The sequence below is a fragment of the Pyricularia grisea genome, chromosome VII (genome assembly GCF_004355905.1).
Source record: "Pyricularia grisea strain NI907 chromosome VII, whole genome shotgun sequence".
In the NCBI taxonomy this organism is placed as follows: domain Eukaryota; kingdom Fungi; phylum Ascomycota; class Sordariomycetes; order Magnaporthales; family Pyriculariaceae; genus Pyricularia; species Pyricularia grisea.
This window is the reverse complement of record NC_044975.1, coordinates 1263469-1282515: the sequence shown is the minus strand read 5'-3', so window position 1 is coordinate 1282515 and position 19047 is coordinate 1263469. Positions and strand designations below refer to the sequence as shown.

Sequence of the window (19047 nt, the reverse complement as noted above, 5' to 3'; positions counted from 1 at the left end):
TGGCTTGTGGCCAAGGCCGTCAAGTTTTTAGTGGTACTGGAAGCTCCATGTGAACTGTTCTCTTGCTCTTGACGGTTAGTTGTACCACACTTCAAATGGGGAAATTTTCCAACATGGAGCTCATCGTGATAGTTGACCCCACTATAATCCGAGAGCAACCCTGTGATTACAGACGTTTACAAAAATTTGGTGGTGTGCGCTGTGAAAAGGCCTGCCCTGTACACTGTCAAGGTGCATTTTCACTACCAAACATCACGGGAACATCAACAGACGAGGTCAAGGATTTCTTTGTATTTAAGAGCAGCAAAAGGCTCCGTTGCGTGAATTCATACCACATTCCGTGGCCCAAAACGCCGTGAATCAGTGACTTTAGACTCCGATTTTTCCCATGACCGCCGAAAAAAAGACATTTTTTTATGAAACCCTTCATAGCCCAGCCAGTGCATAATGACGAGAAACCAAACGAGAAATTTACTCCTCATCCTCATCATCACCGGCGTCGTCACCGCCCTCGGCGGCCTTGGCCTTCTTTCTGCGGACACGGCCGGGACGGCCACCGCCAAAGGGCGAGGTGAGGGCGAAGTCGATGTGCTTCTGGGAGTCGAGACGGACGACGAACGAGGGGACGTTGACGATCTGCTTGCCGACGCGGATGTGGCGCTGGCGGATAAGGACACGGGCGTGGTGGATGGACTTGGCGAGACCCAGCTTGTACACGCAGGTCTGGAGACGGCGCTCCAGGAAGTCCTCGACCTTGAGGGCAAGCACGTAATCGAGCTTCATGCGCGACTCGTCGAGCACACCGACGCGTACCAGACGGCGAATCAAGGCGTTACCCTCGAACAGACGCTTGGGGTCCTTCTCGTCGAGGGTAAGAAGCTGACTGTAGGGGGGTTAGTGGGGGCTCCTTGCGTGCAAAAATTGTCTATAACGCTGTCTCCAGTTGAGTGAAAGTACATACCGGGCAGCACGACGAATCTTGGACAGAGTGAGCGAGACACGCCAGACCTCACGCTTGTTCTTGAGACCGAACTCGCCGACGAGCTTCAGCTCAGAGTCCCTGGATTCCAGTAAACATTGTTAGCTCCTTGGTTCACTTCAGACTTGAGCAGAGACAAGCTGCTGCTCAGTGGCCCAGTGATCAACAAGGAAAATTGGAGTTGGCAATTACAATCGAGCGGCCTCGAAGGGACGACGCGGCACCCTGTGAGCGAGATCATGTTAGCAATTGACGATTCGTATTGTTTTTGTTTGGGGTCGCTCTGCGCAATGAATATACTGACTTGGCCGTCTTGGAGTATGAAGGGCGAACCATGGCTGTTGACTTGTATTTGTGTCGGCGAGAGGCTGGTAGTTAAGCACAAGAGAAAGGTCCAGGAAAGGGAGAAGGTCTAAATCTAAACCCAGAGCTGACGATATGCGAACTTTCAATTTTGTTCGCTCGTCCTAGGACCATTCCCCTCCAATAAGCAAGTGGAGCCTTTAGGGTTAGTTGTGGCTGCCCAATTTGTCCAAAAGGTGGGTCCCTGAAGCACGTGCCGTGTTCTCTGTCCCGCAAGTCCAGCTTTGATCACACAAAATTGAGCCGTCGCATCAACAGCCTCGAGCATCACCAAACGTCCCCCAATTCCTCGACGGCGACGCCAGCGACCTCTACAACTCTTCTCCCTTCAATAAACACGTTACAGCCTTCACCATGGGACATCCCGCTGGTCTTCGTAATTACTCCCCTTCTCATTATTCTCTCTGAAGCCTTCAGGACTTCTACTAAGATGATTCGGATCTCGCTGACCACCTCTTCCTCTCACAGGCGCGGGAACGCGCTATGCGTTCTCCAGGGACTTCAGGAAGAAGGGAATGATCGCTTTGTCTACATACCTTCGTCAATACCGGTACGATGCGAGCGAATTCTCCATGATTTTTCGACTCGGGACGAGGACTGTGGGAAGACAGGAACTGACAGGCAACTAGCGTCGGAGACATTGTTGATATCAAGGCCAACGGTGCTGTTCAGAAGGGGTAAGCACATCTGGGATCCTGGGAGGAGTGGGAGGACTGGAGCGGACGACTTTGCGGGCGGGATGCGGCCTGTGTCGAGGAGGCGGCCAGTATACACGGCTCGATAGCCCGCCCCGCAAAGCTCCGTCGACAGTTGCTACATACCGGAAGAGGCTGACCACAGTCGCAAACGAACAGTATGCCTCACAAGGTCTACCACGGCAAGACCGGTGTCGTCTACAACGTTACCAAGTCGGCCGTCGGTGTCATCATCTACAAGAAGGTCAAGCACCGCTACATCGAGAAGCGCATCAACCTGAGGATCGAGCACGTCGTCCACTCTCGCTCGCGCGAGGGTTTCCTTCGTCGCGTCAAGGAGAACGCCGAGGCCAAGAGGAAGGCCAAGGCCGAGGGCACCACCATCCAGCTCAAGCGCCAGGCTCTCCAGCCTCGTGAGGAGAGGACCGTTTCTACCAAGGACAACAAGCCCATCAGCCTTGCCCCCGTTGCCTACGAGACCACGATTTAAACGGACGACTTTCTTCACACACTGTTTTCTTCGATCTGGTCGGTCAGGCGCGTTGGGACTTGCAAGCAACTTGGGAGGAGAGTGGACGTTCCGGTCGGCATTGCTTTCTACTTTTTTTTTTGGACGCAACCCCGGAGTCCCAAAGAAAAACTTTGCATGGTGTTTTTAAAGAAAAAAACATGGTTTTATTTCGGATCGGAACGGTATCTTCTCTCACATGGGACACTGGGACATGGGGTTGAAAAAAAATCGCATTAGGGATAGAGCAAACTCCCCAAACGCAGATTCAGACCAACATTAGGGCCTCTTTGTTAAGGGGCCGGAGTTCTGGCGTCAAGTCGAATTGTGGATGTGATTTTTGTTCATGTTGGTTTTGCAGACGCTGTACCTATGCCGTGATGCTGAATGCCTTGGCCCAATTTGACGCATCACAACAGTACCTATAAGCAATAAAAATGCTTAACAAGTAAAAACACATAAAGCTTTTCAGACTTTGCGCTTAATTATCGGCATGTCCCTAATGTCCCACGGGGCCAGATGCAGCAAATATGATAATTGTACAGCCGGTTGCTGTGTAAATAGGGCGGCGGCCAGTGTTGATGCTTACCTCAGTTAGTTCCTTAGCTAATTGTCTTGCAGCTATCATGAATGACTTGCCCAAATCTTGAAGGATTAAACCCCTCACTGCCAAATATAGTCAGAAATAAAAGGAATAGAAGCAAAAATCAAAACATATCACGCTGGCTCTATTTTATTTGGTTAATATCATTCTGCAATCGTCTTACCAGTAAAGCCATAGGCACAAAATACGATAATACTTTACATACTATTGGTGTGCAAATAGGGCGCCGCCCGGACTGCTGCTTACCTCAGCTATCTGGCCTGCTGGCGCGCAAGTGATGAAATGGGCATAGGCAGTCTCCCAGATTGGGATCTACACAGGCCACTCAAGCTAAGCATTACATTTGCACGAGTAGCGGTTGAGAAAAGTAAATAAGTCACTAAGTCTGAATGTAGTCATCTGAAACGTTCTCTGCCTTGAGTCGTTTATAAAAAGCTACGCTGTCCTCATCACAACAATGAACCTTGAAAAAGATTTTTCTCTCCCCAGCCATGATAGCGAAACATTTGATCGAATACATACCGACGGCGCAGGTCACAAATCGTCACCAAAGAAAGTCCAAAGTTCAAAGAAAGAAGAAAAAGTAACATAGGAGATTAAGAGGGTGTATCTGTATATCAGAGCATCGTACATCAAGCAAACAAAGCCAACATCTCGTGAGCTAGCCACGCCTTATTTTTTTTTTTTTTTTGGTTCCTCTTCCATCCTTCCCCACAAATGACCATGCAGCAAAAGCTTTCTACGAAGCAGGAGCAGCAGCAGCGGAGCTGGCACCGGTAGCCTCATTGTTCTCGCTGGCGGGTTTTGCCATGCTCTGCTCCTTCTCCTTGGTCCCGTCCTGGCTGAGAGTCTCGTCCTTGACCAGGCTCTCGGCGGCCGCGTCTTTGGCAGGCTGCTTGGTGCTCTTGTCGGGACCCTCAACGTCAGGGTGAGGCGGGGCGACGCCAGCCGGGTTTACGGGGTCCTTGGGCCCATCGTTTTTTGGCGCGGGGGGAGCCGCCGCCGCCGGCTGCTTGGGCTCTGCGGCCTGCGGAGGAATCACGGGGTTGAGAACCTCGTTCCCTTGATCGTCTACGACGCGCGTCCGCGTCTCGTAGCGCGTCTTGAACTCGACCTTGCCCTGCAGGGCCTTGACCTGCTCTTCGTTGAGCAGGTTGCCCTTGTCGTCCCGGTACTCGACCCGCTCCTCCCGCGAGAGCACCCGCTGCCCGCCCGGGAGCACCTCGTTGTTGTTGGCGACTGCCAGAGCCGGGTTGGGAGCCCCCGAGATCGCCGCCTGCTGCTGGTCTTTGTTGTTGTCCTTCTTCTCGCCGCCGTCCACCTTGGGCTTCATCTGCGGGGGCGGCGGCTGCGCGTTTACCGACTGTTGCGGAGTCTGCGCAACGACCGGGTTCTGGGGAGTGGTGATCTGGTAAGCCTCATACTAAAAGGTGTACAAATGTTAGTATCCGTCTCGCTTACAATCACCGTGCATCATTATTGGCTTTGCCCGGGCCAATGATCATTTACATGGCTATGCGTCGAGTGATGCTAGCTGACATCTCTGGATAAAAAAAAATGAAAGCAAATGCAGCAAAGTCCAATCAATCCCATCATAAGACTGTCCGACAAAGAAGACGACCGCCTCCTACGCATTATGCCCACGCACTGGTACACCTGGTGAAGGAATCTCTGGAACGATTGTGCCACTTACGGTATCAGGGAATGCGTTGCAGTCAAAGTCCCAGCCGCTCAAAAGCTTGACGCGCTGGCACTCGGGCTTGGTCCAAGCATTACCATAGGCAAGAGGCGAGAAGAGCAAGAAAGCGACGATGGAAATTGCCAGGAAGCCGACGGCAACTGCCCTGACGATGATTGGGTTCTCGCGGATACCGAGACCCCGGAACCTGCTCAGGCTAAAGTCCATAACCTGGCACCAAGCCATGATGGCAAAGTACAGGGCGGGGAAATAGTGGTGCAGGAAGAGTTGACGCTGCATCAAGTAAAAGGGGAAGTAGTGAAGAGCCCATCCCAAGACAGATGATCCGATCTCGTAGTCGAATCGCTTGAACACGACATTGTTGTAGTCTTTGTAGTTGCGCTGCCAGCGGAGGACGGCAATGCCCTTGAAGACGGCGTAGATAACAACAGCAAGGGTAGAGCTCCACCAAACGACAGGGTTGCCGATGAGGTAGATCTGGCGGCGGTCCTTGCCCCAGAAGTTGATTCCGCGCTTCAACAGGGGCCACGAGTCAGGGCGGGAGTCCCAAGCATGAGATTCGACCAGGCCCGCGTTGGTCTTCCACATGACTGTGTTGAGCTCAATAAACTTGCCAAAGAAGCCAGGGTTGCGGTAGTTGACCTTCTCGGCAGTATCATTGAGAAGCGCGTGCTCGTTGGACTCAATGTACCACAAGCTGTTTGGCAGGGTTCCACCGCGGGCGCATGTGACCTCCTGCTGCTCCGAAGCCCAATCAGGAAGTTTGACCTTGTGGGAGAAGAGGACACATCCAGTCATCACGTGTACCAGCCTGAACTTGGTCTCAAGAGTGCGTAGGCGCTCCTGAGCAGCGCCCTTGGCCGACTTCTTCTTGACAATTTCTACACGGAAGAAATCATTGGCATCACCGTCAAAGCCCTCGTAACCATAGGCTGATACCTCATTCTGCCAATCAGCCTCGGTGACCGGAGGGCGGACATCGTGGGAGTGCAGGCGGCGGTGAGTAGGAATATGGTAAAGACGGATGACGTCGCCATCCTTGATATACGGGAGAGGGGTGACCTTATCCCAGGCGTTGGTGCCGTTGATCTGCACACCATTGGCGTCCACAGGCTGAGTCTGGTTCTCCAAGAACCACATGTTGTTCTCGTCCTTGTGGGGGTACAGGGTGATCTGTTGCTGCTTGCTTCCAGTGGGGTACATCAGGGGGTGGGAGTGGAGGTAGCCACCCTGGGTGTTGAGATGGCGGATCGCGACACGGCTGCCCATCAGAACGTCGGCGGGCACATCTTGCATACCCTTGGAGTTCAGAGTGGACTGGAACTCGGAGCTCATGAAACCATCTCCCTCGCCGGGGTTCACCAGGCACAGGAAGTGAATTGCGAACATGCCCATGTAGACACACGCGGGGATCATGATGAGACAGACAGCGCGAGCCAAGAAATGCTTGGTGAAGGTTTGCTATAGTCATGTTAGTAATATTCTCGGTGAGTGCGCTGTTTAGGGAAGGACTCTATCTCACCATAGTCACGTTCTTCGTGTCGCCAAGAAGAACCCACAGCTGAACCAAAGTCAAGCCTCCAACCCAGGCAATGGTAAAGAGACCAACCCACTTGACGCTAAAGTTGGCTCCCAGACCAAGACCGGTCATTGCCAGCCAGAACCACCAGCTAGGTCCGAAAGCCTTGCTAGGACCCTGCTCATGCTGGTTTGTGAACGAAACAAAGGCAAGAACGCTGAATGCGGTGGTGATCATGAGGGGCGAGTCGAGCAGGATCAAGCGAGCTTGAGTGAGGAGACCGTTCTCTGGAAACAAGACAGTCAGTACTGGTTTCAGGTATGTTGTAGGCATCCGGGACCTTTCGAATTCTCAAGGCACAACATACCAAAGATAATTAAGCCGGCACCCATAGAGGCGATTATAGTCCGACAGCCGAGGGCCTTCAAGGTGAGAAACATGGTGGGGGCCAGTAGAATACCACAGATGGCGGGGAACATGCGCATCGCGACGTATGGGACATTGGGCTCAAGATAGTCCTTTCCAATCTCCTTGAAGTCAAAGTTGCCGTCAAAACCAGCCAACCAACCGGCCAAAGTGATCAGAAGCTTGGCCAGAGGTGGGTGAACATCCATGAAGAAGCGGCCCTTGATGTACTTGGAAGCGAAACCACCGAAGCTACATTGCAGTAAAGAAAACCCTGGTTAGCGAGACCATTCGGATCTATAGAAGCAAGCGCAAGTCATGAAGACGTACTGAACCTCGTCAAAGACGACACTTGTAGGTTGATATATCCGGAAAAGGCGCACAGCAGCGGCCACCACAGTGATGGCCAACATCCACTGGTAGTCGGAGACGGGCAGCAGGAATACATCGTTATCCTCGACGCCCTCGGACGTGTAGTCGGTCGGGGATTTGGGGTTTGACTTGTTCTTGGGCTTCTGTGCGACGTTGTTACCGCCCTTCTCGATCGGGGGTGTTTCCGCCCGCACTGGGGCGGGAGCCGACTTTGCGACAGCCTGGCGAGCCATCGTGAGGGCCGACCTCTTTGCGTAGAGATGGCTGTGTCGCGTAGAGTGTTAGGGCGTGCGCGGTGGTGGAAGAGGTTTTCGAATTTCGTGGCCGTCAAGGTTTGATTTTTTCGATAAACGAACGATTAAGTTAAGGAAAGTCGAGAATGTAGTGGTTGGATTAATAAAAGGTTTCCCGCATCGAAGCAGAACCTATCAAGCTGACGACTCGTAGGAAAAAAGAGAAAAGGTAAAACAGATGCGTCGCAACTTAAAAATTGATGCAAACCTGACGCAAAGCTAGGTCAAATCGCAATGATCTGCTCCTGTCACTTGTAAAAAGTGCACCGCAAACTCAAGTCTCCCTTTTGAGCCAGCGGATGACGATAAAAAGGGGGCAAGGTGGATTAACAAGGGAGATCCAAAGTCGAATCGATCTCCCCATCCAATGTATTACCAGCTGGCCTTCTTGACTTTGAACACGAAGCCTGCAACCAGCAATGGAGCCAATCAGAGCTGTGAATTCCCCCTTTTGGCGGCATCAAGGTCCAACCCTGTCGCCCCACCTTTGTGTTCAGCGCCGTGACAGCTGGCAGGTGCTGAAAACTGAGGGAACGACTTGAACGAGTTGACGAGTACCTTACCACACCATAAACAACCCCCCCATTCAAAGTATAGTGCCGCCCGCATTCCGAAGAACCAAAACTTAAGTCCACGTCATATTAAATCGTTCGGTTCAGAAAGCGCCAAACCAAATTCAGACTCGAGGGAGCTGAAAATTGCCCGAGAATGTCTTTTTTTGTCACAACAAGCTTCTGCCGTCTGAACGAGATGCAAAAAGACGAGAAAAACAAATCCCATTAGGGTTGTGCTTAACTAGGCGGCTGCCATGCAGCAGATGCTTATTCCCGTGCAGCTTGACAAGCATGTTTGAGACGACGATCAGCTGTCAACAGACTTCAAGTTATTCACGTGCTGACCATCTCAGGGACTACGCAGCTTACACTAAGATTGCTATGCGGCTATGCCAAAGTTCAATCGACGGTAATTAATTCCGTCCGATCAGCCCCGTCCAGGGATTATGCGTGGTGAACGTGCTCATCCCAGACATGACTACGTAGTATTGTCTCCAATTGAATGCAACTTAAAACATATCAGACAAGTTACACAAAGACGAACAAAATAGAATAAAATAAAATAAAATATCGGACTATGACAGCTTCTTCCCCATTAGCTCAGCCAGCTCGTCCAACAACTCAACTGTCTCTGCCGGGCTGGCAATCCACGCCGTGGTGCCGACGCTCCTCGCCCGAAAGTCGTTGGCGCCCGCGCTGAGGAACTGATCACCCACGTGCAGCGTGTTCTCGCCGCGGATGAACTTGTCGGCGCTCCCGCCCGCAAACCACTGTTGGCAGACCGTGACACCCCAGGACTTGTCGCCAATGTCGACAAAGACGTCGTTTCCGCCGTTGAAGGCGCAGAACGGCACCCGACCCGCCCTACCCGCGGTGCTGAGCTCGAGTATCTTTTGCACGACCAGGACCGTCTCCTCGAGGCTCTCGCGCGCGATGCGGACGTCCGGGTCGCGCTGGATTATGCCCACGGCGCGGTCCTTGCGCATGACAGTGGCGGGCAGGTTGAGGTTCTTGACGCAATCGTTGAGGGCGCTCTCGGCCACGTCGAGCATGTTATTGATGTCACCTTCGTTCCATGAGGCCATCTCCGGGGTCAGCCAGCGCTCACGCGGCACTGCTGACAGGAGGTGCGGTGCTGAAGAGTCAAACTGAAAGAGGTAGTTGGCCTCGCCGCCCATGACGACCAGGTTTTGCTTTTGCTGGTCCGTCAGTGTCGAACTGGAGGCCATGGTGTCGAGAAGTCCGTGCAGACGAGCGTAATACCGGTCAGCTGTCGTGTAGCCAGCCGCCGTGACGATACCAATCTTGACATTTTTGTGAAGTAGATCTAACAAGAAGCGATTCAGTCGAATTAGCGGGGATTTTCAGGCAAGTATAGGCGGGCGAAGTGCCTGGTGGTGCAACTAACCCATCATCCGAGGTATCACAGGGCTTTCTGGCTCTAGACTCTTCCCGTCGTCATACAGAGTCACATCACCATCGAAGGTAGCGAGCTGCAATGTCCCATAGGTGGTAACAGCCATTATCTGGGCCGAGTTGAGGATGAGGCGGACATCGTTGAAAGACGGCGAGACGAATCGCCGCGAAGAGATGTACCGCTTTCTATCCTGAAATTTGAAAGCTGCTTCCAAGGGCAATCGCGTAAAGAACGGCCCAATGCTGGGCACGAGCAGCTTGAGCTTTGAAGGAAAGGGATTCTCGTCATTTTGGTGAAAGACTATGCTTAGATGGTCAGCAATCAACACTGATCGAGTGCAGTTGAATTTGTGCCAACGGCAAACGGCAAAGGGTAAAATAGGGGGTTCAATGCTCGGCTTGGGTTCACTTGCTGTGGTCATCAATCATTGTTTCGACATCCCTCATGATCTCGGCATACCGCCTATGAGCTTCCTCGGACATCTTGCTCACCCCTGAGCCATGGCTGGGCTCAAAGACCCCAGTCGGCTGCGAGTACAGCACAAAAGGGACAGCTAGTAGACCCTTGATCCATTCTGTTTGATTAAGCCGTGCAAGTAAGCGGTCAATGGTCTGAAACCGAGGGATTTTGCTCGTAAGGGAGCAAACAACCAGCCCAAAATATCATGTTAACAAACCTATGAATTGATCTCTTCGGTGAGTCTTGAGGGCATCTGCGTTTTGAGGAATGCATCGAGCCGGATTAGTACAAACAACAAAACAAGGGTGAATGAAAATGATCTGCAGGGGTGAAATATTGCGTGAGAAGGCGGGGTATTTTACATTCTACTCTATACCTGGTCGTCATGATGACTGTGGTGTGCCTATCGGTAGGTGTTGGTCTTTTGGACTTTTTTTTTGGTTTTGGTGTGGTAGTTGGCGTAGTTTGGCGTTCTTCGTAAACAGTTTGTCAAGCTGCAGGTTTCAGTTTTGGGTTGTTTGAAGAGAGTGACGGCTGCCCACCGACATGCAAGTCAATCAATCAATTCAACACCCGGATGTAGATCACAGTAAGAAAAAAAGGGTAGACTGGGTGATTGGAATGCTTGGTGACACAGTTGCACGGATCCCGAAATTACCAAATTGAAGATTGTTTGCTCACTTTTGTTGTTGTGACCTGAGCTTGTAGCTGGCTGCTTGTCACCACGAGGAAAAGATACGAAGTTTCATATGAGCAAACCAATATAATATCTGGCCAAGCTGGTCAGACTCAGAGTGATCGACATTTCGTCGGCGGGGAAGCGGTGAGGCGGACGCTGCAATTGGGCGCTAGATTGCGGGAGGCCAACTGGCGTTCCAGGCTCCGTTGCCCGTTGTGGAGACGCTAGGATCATCCTTGTCGTGGACTCATGGGCCCAGAATCAAATGGTGTTGAACCTTCAACTTCGGATTTGGCTTTGATCCCTGGTCTAGCGTAGACGGTTGGTTGGGGAAACAAACTATACCCGTACCTGAGCAAGCTGAGAGTAGTTTGATGGCCTTATTTCCCTACTGGACCTTGGCTTGATCTTACACCGGAAAGTCCGGCTTTGCAAAAAAAAAGTTAAAATGAAAAATAAATGGAGAAAAAAAAAAAAAAAATCCTCAGCTATCAACACTGGGTACAGATTTACTGTTTGGGGTCGAAGAACCAAGTTTTCAAATCAGCCTTGCTGTCTAAAGGGAAAAAGACACCGACCTTGTTTACGTCCGCATCGAGATGTGCAAGAGATGGAGGGTTAGCTGCATGGTCATGATCTTGACCTTTTTTTCACTCACTCTAAAGCTCACTCAAATGTGTTTCCCAGTGTAACTGCAGGTTTTGGGGTTGAGCTTACCCGCGTGGATATCACACCCATACCATACTTGCCTGCAGCTTCACCTGCATAAGATGATATGGGATGTTGAATTTATAGTACCAGCCTTTTTCTTATCTGCATCTTACTCATGCACGGCTGTTTGATCGTTCTCTCATTTTTTTTGTCACTTGCCTTTTTTGTCAAATTCATCCCTACCTACCTACCTACTCTACTCTACTCTGCCTCTCTCTCTCTCTCTCTCTGCCTGTCATCCTGTGCAAGTTTCCCTGTCAAGGTCCATGCTTTAATAGTTGCGGCAACATGCATAAGCCTGGCCGGTTTAGGCCATCCGCCGGCTAGGACCAGAGCCTGAGATTTCGGTATGTACGGTACCTTGGTTGGTCTACTTTGTCTAGTACATCGTACATAAGGCCCAGGCACCTTGTTCACAACTTTTACCATCGAGATGATCTAGGCTACCATCCACGTGCTCTTTGTTGGTCTGCTTGTACATACAAATCTCTTGCCGCTGTTGCGATCCTTGTCAGCGTTCCGTTTGTTTCTCTATGCAGTCTCGTTTACTCCAGTTCAGCACATTTCAAACCCATCATCATTCTTCCTGATCCAATTTCCCATCTGAATCCCTAAGATCCAAGATATTCTAGTCAAGTCAGACGATCAATGCCCGAAAGGAACAGAAAATGATAAAGGAAGAAACAAAAGCCACTGCCAGCAAGATGGCATCTTTCCCCTTCTTCAGCTTCCCCCCAGAGATCAGACACCTCATCTATGAATGGATGCTCTGCGACTTCACAGCACCCAGAAAGGTAGACCCGGCCACATTCCCAGATGACATGGTGCGTGCCCCCTTGAAGCTGGGCCTCGAGAACCTCTCACCCGCCATCCTCCGCACCAGCCGCCGGGTCCACGCCGAAGCCACGGCCGTCATGGTGCGCAGGTGCCGCTTCGTCCACATAAGCGCCACGCTCGACTACTGGTCCATCAGGTCCGTCGTGCCGCGGAAGCTCGGCGTGCTGTGTACCGAGGGCGAACTCATCGAGCGCTTCCGCGGCTGCGTCATGACCATCCACTTGGCCTCCACCGCATCCCCCTATTCTCGCGAGCACCGCATCGACTGCCTGGTCCTGGGCCGTGACCTCGACGCCTACTGCCAGACCCTGGGCAGCTGGGTCGACGTGCCGCCCGACTTTGGCCGCCGGACCAGCCTCACCCTCGTGCTCGGCAACCCGCTCAACGACCCCGGCCAGCACGTCGAGTTTGTGCACAAGGCGCTGCTACGGCCTTTTCTCAGGTGGGTGCGCGGCCTGGAGCGCGTCGAGGTCCGCAGCCGGGGCCCGCTCGCTCTTCCTGAGGCTCTGGTCGACGACGTCGAGACCACGCTCGTGAGACCGAGGTGGGAGGACTTTGACCCGGCGCAGCTGCTGGGTCAGTTCAGAAACCAGTACCTCCGCTGCGGCTTCTGGTCGGTGGTGGAGCAGGCGAAAGACATCGCTAGGGACCCGCAGCTGTGGCCGCGGCTCATGGAGCTGGGCGGGCCGGGATTCCTTGGTAAATTCGGCGACTTTCTGTTTGAGATCTTCATCGGTCAGACGGTGTCCATTGATGAGAAGCGGGGGGATAAGGAGTGCGTCATGTCGCTCTTGGGTTCCGACTTGTTCACCTTCAAAGCGCTGCGTGTCCTGCAAGATATTGGGACTATCCCCAATATAATAAAAGCGAGGTCAGTAGTTTTGGTTGCTTTTTTTCGTATTGTATATCTGTTGTGTTTCTTGAAATTCCTTGAAATGAGTTCCAGTCAGGCACTCTACTGTATTACGAGCCTATGCTTCTCCGAGCCCGCCCAGGCACACATGGCCGTTCTCTCACGATAACCACATACTTGGTGGGATGAAGTATAACTGACCCTAGACAAACATCTCTTCAGCTGGGAGCCCAACAATGCACAACTATCCGAGCTATACTTCCGCAAAGCCAATGTCTGCCACTTCAGGAGTATATGGCAGGAAGATCCCGAGACTTCATTCGATTGCATGAGGCAGGCCCTCGTGGCCATCACCAAAGCAGCAAAATATCAGCCACGGCGTGAGCTGATTCCAAGGCTCCAAGAGCTCAAAAAGGCGATTCGGGACGATGCACTACAAGCTGTGGGCGATCGACTTAATTTCAGGGGTAAATATTCATTGAAAGCGTAAACCATAAACCATAAAAGGATAATCAGCGACTTTTTGGTGGGACAGATGGCTGAGACAGTACATATTCGATACATGTAATATTCTCTCAGAATTGTCTCTTGGTACTTTTTTTACATTGCTCTCCACTCCCTACTCTGTAGGAAACTATGTTTGATTCAACAGAAACTGGCCTTCCCTATACAGCTCCACTATGATACCCTCCTTAGCATCCCACCTCAGGGCGCTTCACAAGCCTGGCTCACCGTCTGCGTGCGCGTCATACAGCCCCCAGGACAGTCGGACTGGCAACCATCGACAGACAACAGCGTGCGCGGCTGGGAGCACCCGCACGGCAGTCGTAGCTGTGATTGAGTGACGCAGTTGGGGACGGGACAGCGGACGATGGGACAGTCGGCCGGCTGGGTCCTGAGCGTGACGGTTGGGCAGGGCGTCATGACCGGTGGCTGCGTCGGCAGCTGCGTGATGCTGATGGTGACGATGGGCCTCGAGGACGTGGTCGAGGTCGACTTCGACGTAGTAGTCGGGGGCCGCCAGCGCCAGGTAGTGGTGGTGGTGGTGGTGGTTGTCCGCCGCGTCGATGTGCTACTGCTGGTGCTTGTGGGCTGGCACGGCTGGTTCAGGGTGCGGAACTCGACCGCGCAGCCGTTGTAGGGGCAGTCTGCCTGGCAGGGAGCGACGAGAGTGGCGGTCGGGACCGACGACGGACAGCCGCAGGGGTTCTGCACCGTCGTGACCAGAGAGCAGTCGGCGTTGCAGCGGCGTGTGGTGCAGGTGCTGGCCAGCTCGGTGCGCGTCACCGTCGGGCAGATGCTCTGGGCCATCGCCGAGGCGGCTGCCAGGAGGAGTGTGAGTTTGAGTTGGATGTGCATGTTTTGGGCAAAGGAGAGGAAGCCAAAAAAGGTGGACTGTATCGCTTTTGTTGCGGGCCACGGAAAGAATGCGAACGAGTAGAATGGATCTGGATCGGATAGGATTGGACTTGTATAAAGTATTGTTGGTGCCGGCTATAGTCCAGACCTTTTCATCATCACCCCCCTTTTCCCGTACTTGGCCGGTGGAATATCCATAAAACAACCGAACACCCCAAGAATATGCAAAGTCCCGCTTACTTAAGAGCTTCAAGATAGCCCAGGCCGACGGAATATCATGAAAACACGGCAATAAACCTTTTCTCACCAAGACCTCCATATTATTGCTGCCATTGGGGGAAATGTAATATACTGCCCCAAGGCAGAAATTGAGTACTTCAAAGTTGTATGTGGCATATAGGCTGACAAGAATCCTTGACCGGATCAATTCGTCTCGGCTGGCTCCAATGTATCTCTTTAATATGAAGTTATCCCTGAACCCAGAAACGGAAGTAACACGAGAGAGGCGACAGAGAAAAAAAGCGGCAGTTGAACGAGCCGCTCCCAACATTCAACATTCTACTTTTAGCCTATTCGACTCACTTTCCCGTCATTGACGAGGAAGAGTTTATATATAAGGGCAAGAGGCCAAAAGCCAAGAGGAAAATGGAAAAAAGAATAAACACAAAACATGCATGTAATGACTCCGCCATCAGAAACACACTGCCGCATGCATAAATAAAGTAACATGATATGTCTCTTCATTGATTGCATATATCACGCCGAATTTGCCGGCTCTATGGCTCTATTTGTGTTTTGCCCGAACCGGGAAGGGGAAATTTCTAGAATAACAGGCACAACCCCAAGCCCGCTCAAATCTAGAGAATCGCCAAAGCATGGACAGAAATAATATCAGAGAGCTAAGAAACTGAGTATGTTTACACCTATTTTCTCAATACATGGTCGAAATAGTAAGACATTGCAAACACACAAGTGGCGTGTAGGCGAGTATTTCGGCTAGGATGCAGGCAAGTAGGTACGCAAGTCAAGAGCATAATGCAATGTAGAACTTGATATCATTATTTATTTCAACAAAGTAAAAACCAATCAAGCTGGCAGGATACTCATTTTGCCGCGACGCCAAGCTGAGCAAGCATCGATCGCTGTGGCAGCTTCGGCGGCTTGGGCGGTTGGGGTGACTCCTCTTCTATAGCGTCGCCATCATCCATCCAAGCCGAAACACCCTCATCATCCTCAACGTCCTGGACACCTTGTCGCCTCTGACTACTCCTAGACCTACCACGACTAGGCACCTCATCGACCTCTTCTCCCTCAACCTCAACCCACGGCCTCCTGTACCCGATCCTGCCAGAACCACCGTCACTACTGGTAGCGCTTAGCGGCGACGTCGGCTCCGAATCTGCTGGTGCCTCAACCACCAGCATCATGTCGCCGTTGGCGCGGCTCGGGCTATCGTTGTTCTGCTGCGCATGCCGCCTTTTTGGCAGCGGCGGCGGAGCTATTTTCCTTTGCATGCCGCCTCTCCTGCTGCCATTGTCCTGAGTGCTATTATTGCTGCCGCTGCCTTGGTTCTCTCCCGGGTGCACCAATTGTGGCGGTGGGACGATGGGTCTCCGCTTGGGTTGCGGCACTGGTATTGAGGTCACTTTGGAATTCTTATCCGGCATGGGCAGTGGTGTCCCTGGCGGCGGCAGAGGCCTGCCACCACCCATAGGTTTACTCAGGTCCAGAGGTTGCTGATCCTCTCTATCTGCACCACCCTCCAACTTGCCTCCGACTCCGTTCGCGTCGCCTGCATTCCTCTGCAGCGCGTTAAGGCCCCATCTCTTGGCGACTGTGGCGGCGGTTGCGATAGCCTCCATCGCGTTGCGCTTGGGTGTATCTCCCGCTCCACTGCCGCCTGCCGCTGCCAGTGACTCAGTTGACGTCTTGTGTCGTAGAAAGAAGTTGCGCGTTAGGGTGCCCGTCTGAGCTCGGAGATTGCTTTTCACCGATGCAGCCGGTGAAGCGTCGTCCTCATCTGACCTGCCACTGTTCGTAGACGAGACTGTATGTCGGCGATCAGGCTTGGGCGTAGCATCAAGAAAGTTTCGATCCTTGTCGGAATCAGTCCCGTCCTTAGATGAAGCCACTGACACGTGGCTGCTATTTGAAGGTTTTGATGCAGAGCCAGGTGGTCGTGAATCTGGTGGTGACGTTCCAAGGGCTGATCTCGCCGACAAGTGAGCCATGGCCTGCGCGGCGGCGCTCTCATATGGTGGGGATGAAGATGGCTTGAATATGTCTGAATTGACAGTGTCTGTGCTTACCACCGGCGATGAAGGACCCGTGATTGAGCCAGACCGTGACGGACGTGGCGGGAACTGGGGTCTTGTCTCTGTGTTGGTCGATGATATTGATCCCCTTTTACTGTGACCAGAAGATTTCGACTTGGTACTTGCACTTGACCTTTGTCCAAACAAAGCTCCGGTTGTGGTACTAGTCTGCTCCAGAACAGGAAGACTGTGGCTCTTCTCCATCGCCGGGAGATCTGAGGTGGATTGTGCTGCATGGGTCGTTGACTGCTCCTCGGATTTTTCAACCTCATCGACTGCCCCTAGTTGCGCAGCCAACGTCTCCAGATCGGCCGAGGATACGACTGCGTCATCTCCCTCAAATATTCCGCCTCTCCACTTTTTATGTTCAGTGCTAAAGAATGGCGAATCATCCCAGAAAGGTAGCACCAGCGTCTCTGCAACAACCTCCTTGATTCGACTCTCAAGCTGCCGGAGAATAACCCCGTATGTGATCTGTTTAGAGCTTACAATAGGCTCCAGGGTCATTTCCATCTTGGGCATTGTTTGAAACGAGAACCAGAGACGGTTGCTTGGTGGCGGCTTGATCTTGAACAGCACATGGCCCTCTAACTTTCGCAGCACCACGGCCAGAACCAGATTGACCTCCCTGGCCTTGAATCGTGAACCCAGATCGATACGCGCAGTGGCCGCAACTTCGATGCGGAAGTTGCCGGTATATTTAATATCCGCCTCGACGCCGCACTCGCCCTCCACGGTGAGGTCCTTCAGGCGCGGATTCGTGATATACGGTGCCGAGTCTCCCGTCTCGATGCGCTGAATAGAGATGTTTGATAGGAATGACGGCCGCTTGACGCGTGATATTTTCTTAGTAAGCTTCTCGCGAATCAAGTTCTCGAGATCCTTGGTCCTGTATATACCCAAGAATACTCTCCCAATCATCGCATTAAGCCACCGCGTGGGCAGGTGGTCCTCGGACGAATGCAGCTTCTGCACAAGCGATATTATATGCTTGACATCATATTGCAACGGCGTCGGAGCGTCCACACCGGCCTGCTCGCCGCGGAAACTCTGTTTCTGGTTTCGCAGGAGCGAAAAGTAAAAGTCCTCCTTGGCCGAACAGTTCTCCGAGAACAGATAGAACGGCTTTGAAAGTTGGGCGTCCGGCGCCGTCGCATCTAATCCACCCTCTTTCCTTGTCAAACAGATGGCGTTCTTTTTGATGTACAGTTCACCCTCGGGGGTAGGCGAATCCTCGCCAGAAAATATGCTGATGTCGTGGTGTGCAAGTGAGATGACGTGCCGGACCTCCAGCTGTTCGTCGTCGTCGAAAAGCATGATATGACCGTGTCTGTTGAGACGGCAGAGAGTTAGCATGTATACACCCGACATCTATACACACCCGCAAATGACCTCGGTGATGCAGGTGCGTTCATCAAAAGGGAGGAACCCACCTTAAAACTACATAAAACACATTGCCCGCCTTTCTCGGCCGCTGGCTGGTGCCGTTCTTGCTATCCAACGGCCCGGCCGGCTGCTTCCGGTCGAAAATGGTCCTGTACATAGCCTGGTAAACACTCTGACTAGGAGCCGCGACGGTGGCCGAGCCGACGGGTGTCGCCCGCTCTATGGGCTTGGCGTTGATGCCCATAGGTTCGTACTCTCTGCAAACGGCAAAGTAGCCCGCCGCAACGTCCGAGTCATTCTGGCTGGCCCTGGCTCGCGTCTCTTCTCGCGACAGCTTCTGCGCCGCCTTGAGGGTCGCGATATCATCGCCTGGCTGCACAATATCATCTTGGCCGTCGTGTGCGCCGCTGGCCGCGGCGTTTCTGGGGTCGAGGTCGGGCCGGTCGGGGAAGGTCAGGTAGCCGTGGATAAAGACGATCAGCAGTAAGAGCGGAAGAAAGGTGATGCCGCCAAAAAGGTACGTCAAAACGAAGCCGGTCCAGGAACCCATCTTGGCGTACGTGCGTAGTGCGTAGTACTGTGGGATTCTGTAGTGTCGGGTGTATAGGATGTGGGTTGCAGTGGGCGCGTGCTATTACGTAGCACAATCCTGTCCGGACAGTCCCGATGTAGGTATCATGACATTTCCAATAAAGAACAAAGTAAACAGGTTGACGTAAAGACAAAGGAATTGGCAAATCCAGTACCGAGGAAGAGACACATGAGGAAGAAAATGCAGGATAATAAACAGATGCCACTAATCAGGTCTGTTGGGACACTTGTCGCGGGTGGTGTGCCCTCGTGGCGTAGGCTCTAAGCTAGGGCAGTTGCATGCAGTTGCAATGAACCATCCATTACAGTTCATTGATTACCTACCTACCGTCATTCTTGACCTACCGACTGTAGGTAATCCAAGCCCCAAAAGCCCGCCCAGCCCCAGTAAGAAAGTGGGGCTCCATCTCATTGTGACTGACCGCTGGGCGGTGCGGTTTAGCCTCCAC

The 19047-nt window shown here is 52.5% G+C and overlaps 9 protein-coding genes across 9 annotated transcripts; 3 read left to right on the top strand and 6 right to left on the bottom strand.

Annotated features, from left to right (window-relative positions):
* Window positions 1-271: 271 nt before the first annotated feature.
* PgNI_10418 (uncharacterized protein) lies at window positions 272-1397 on the bottom strand. Its single transcript, XM_031130389.1, has 4 exons — window positions 1284-1397; window positions 1172-1204; window positions 962-1060; window positions 272-883 (listed from the first exon to the last, which is right to left on the bottom strand). The coding sequence occupies exons 1-4, from the start codon at window positions 1313-1315 to the stop codon at window positions 472-474; spliced, it is 576 nt and encodes a 191-aa protein (XP_030980333.1). The 5' UTR covers window positions 1316-1397; the 3' UTR covers window positions 272-471.
* A 193-nt stretch (window positions 1398-1590) lies between these two features.
* On the top strand, window positions 1591-2969 carry PgNI_10417 (uncharacterized protein). Its single transcript, XM_031130388.1, has 4 exons — window positions 1591-1718; window positions 1811-1892; window positions 1972-2019; window positions 2197-2969. The coding sequence occupies exons 1-4, from the start codon at window positions 1697-1699 to the stop codon at window positions 2525-2527; spliced, it is 483 nt and encodes a 160-aa protein (XP_030980340.1). The 5' UTR covers window positions 1591-1696; the 3' UTR covers window positions 2528-2969.
* A 563-nt stretch (window positions 2970-3532) lies between these two features.
* Window positions 3533-7793, bottom strand: PgNI_10416 (uncharacterized protein). Its single transcript, XM_031130387.1, has 5 exons — window positions 7103-7793; window positions 6735-7024; window positions 6371-6654; window positions 4843-6309; window positions 3533-4572 (listed from the first exon to the last, which is right to left on the bottom strand). Exons 1-5 carry the CDS (start codon window positions 7375-7377, stop codon window positions 3889-3891), a joined length of 3000 nt encoding a protein of 999 aa, XP_030980341.1. The 5' UTR covers window positions 7378-7793; the 3' UTR covers window positions 3533-3888.
* Window positions 7794-8483: 690 nt separating this feature from the next.
* PgNI_10415 (uncharacterized protein) lies at window positions 8484-10560 on the bottom strand. The gene is made up of 5 exons (XM_031130386.1): window positions 10230-10560; window positions 10085-10120; window positions 9817-9982; window positions 9400-9713; window positions 8484-9318 (listed from the first exon to the last, which is right to left on the bottom strand). The coding sequence occupies exons 1-5, from the start codon at window positions 10252-10254 to the stop codon at window positions 8567-8569; spliced, it is 1293 nt and encodes a 430-aa protein (XP_030980338.1). The 5' UTR covers window positions 10255-10560; the 3' UTR covers window positions 8484-8566.
* A 52-nt stretch (window positions 10561-10612) lies between these two features.
* Window positions 10613-10780, bottom strand: PgNI_10414 (uncharacterized protein; the record flags this gene model as incomplete). The annotated part of the gene is made up of 1 exon (XM_031130385.1): window positions 10613-10780. The coding sequence occupies one exon, from the start codon at window positions 10778-10780 to the stop codon at window positions 10613-10615; it is 168 nt and encodes a 55-aa protein (XP_030980339.1).
* A 531-nt stretch (window positions 10781-11311) lies between these two features.
* PgNI_10413 (uncharacterized protein) lies at window positions 11312-13570 on the top strand. Its single transcript, XM_031130384.1, has 3 exons — window positions 11312-11604; window positions 11700-12965; window positions 13170-13570. Exons 2-3 carry the CDS (start codon window positions 11926-11928, stop codon window positions 13435-13437), a joined length of 1308 nt encoding a protein of 435 aa, XP_030980336.1. The 5' UTR covers window positions 11312-11604; window positions 11700-11925; the 3' UTR covers window positions 13438-13570.
* Window positions 13571-13652: 82 nt separating this feature from the next.
* PgNI_10412 (uncharacterized protein) lies at window positions 13653-14306 on the bottom strand (the record flags this gene model as incomplete). The annotated part of the gene is made up of 1 exon (XM_031130383.1): window positions 13653-14306. The coding sequence occupies one exon, from the start codon at window positions 14304-14306 to the stop codon at window positions 13653-13655; it is 654 nt and encodes a 217-aa protein (XP_030980337.1).
* Window positions 13819-14388, top strand: PgNI_10411 (uncharacterized protein; the record flags this gene model as incomplete). The annotated part of the gene is made up of 2 exons (XM_031130382.1): window positions 13819-14058; window positions 14089-14388. The coding sequence occupies 2 exons, from the start codon at window positions 13819-13821 to the stop codon at window positions 14386-14388; spliced, it is 540 nt and encodes a 179-aa protein (XP_030980334.1).
* A 954-nt stretch (window positions 14389-15342) lies between these two features.
* Window positions 15343-18836, bottom strand: PgNI_10410 (uncharacterized protein). Its single transcript, XM_031130381.1, has 2 exons — window positions 18055-18836; window positions 15343-17951 (listed from the first exon to the last, which is right to left on the bottom strand). The coding sequence occupies exons 1-2, from the start codon at window positions 18555-18557 to the stop codon at window positions 15410-15412; spliced, it is 3045 nt and encodes a 1014-aa protein (XP_030980335.1). The 5' UTR covers window positions 18558-18836; the 3' UTR covers window positions 15343-15409.
* Window positions 18837-19047: the final 211 nt, after the last annotated feature.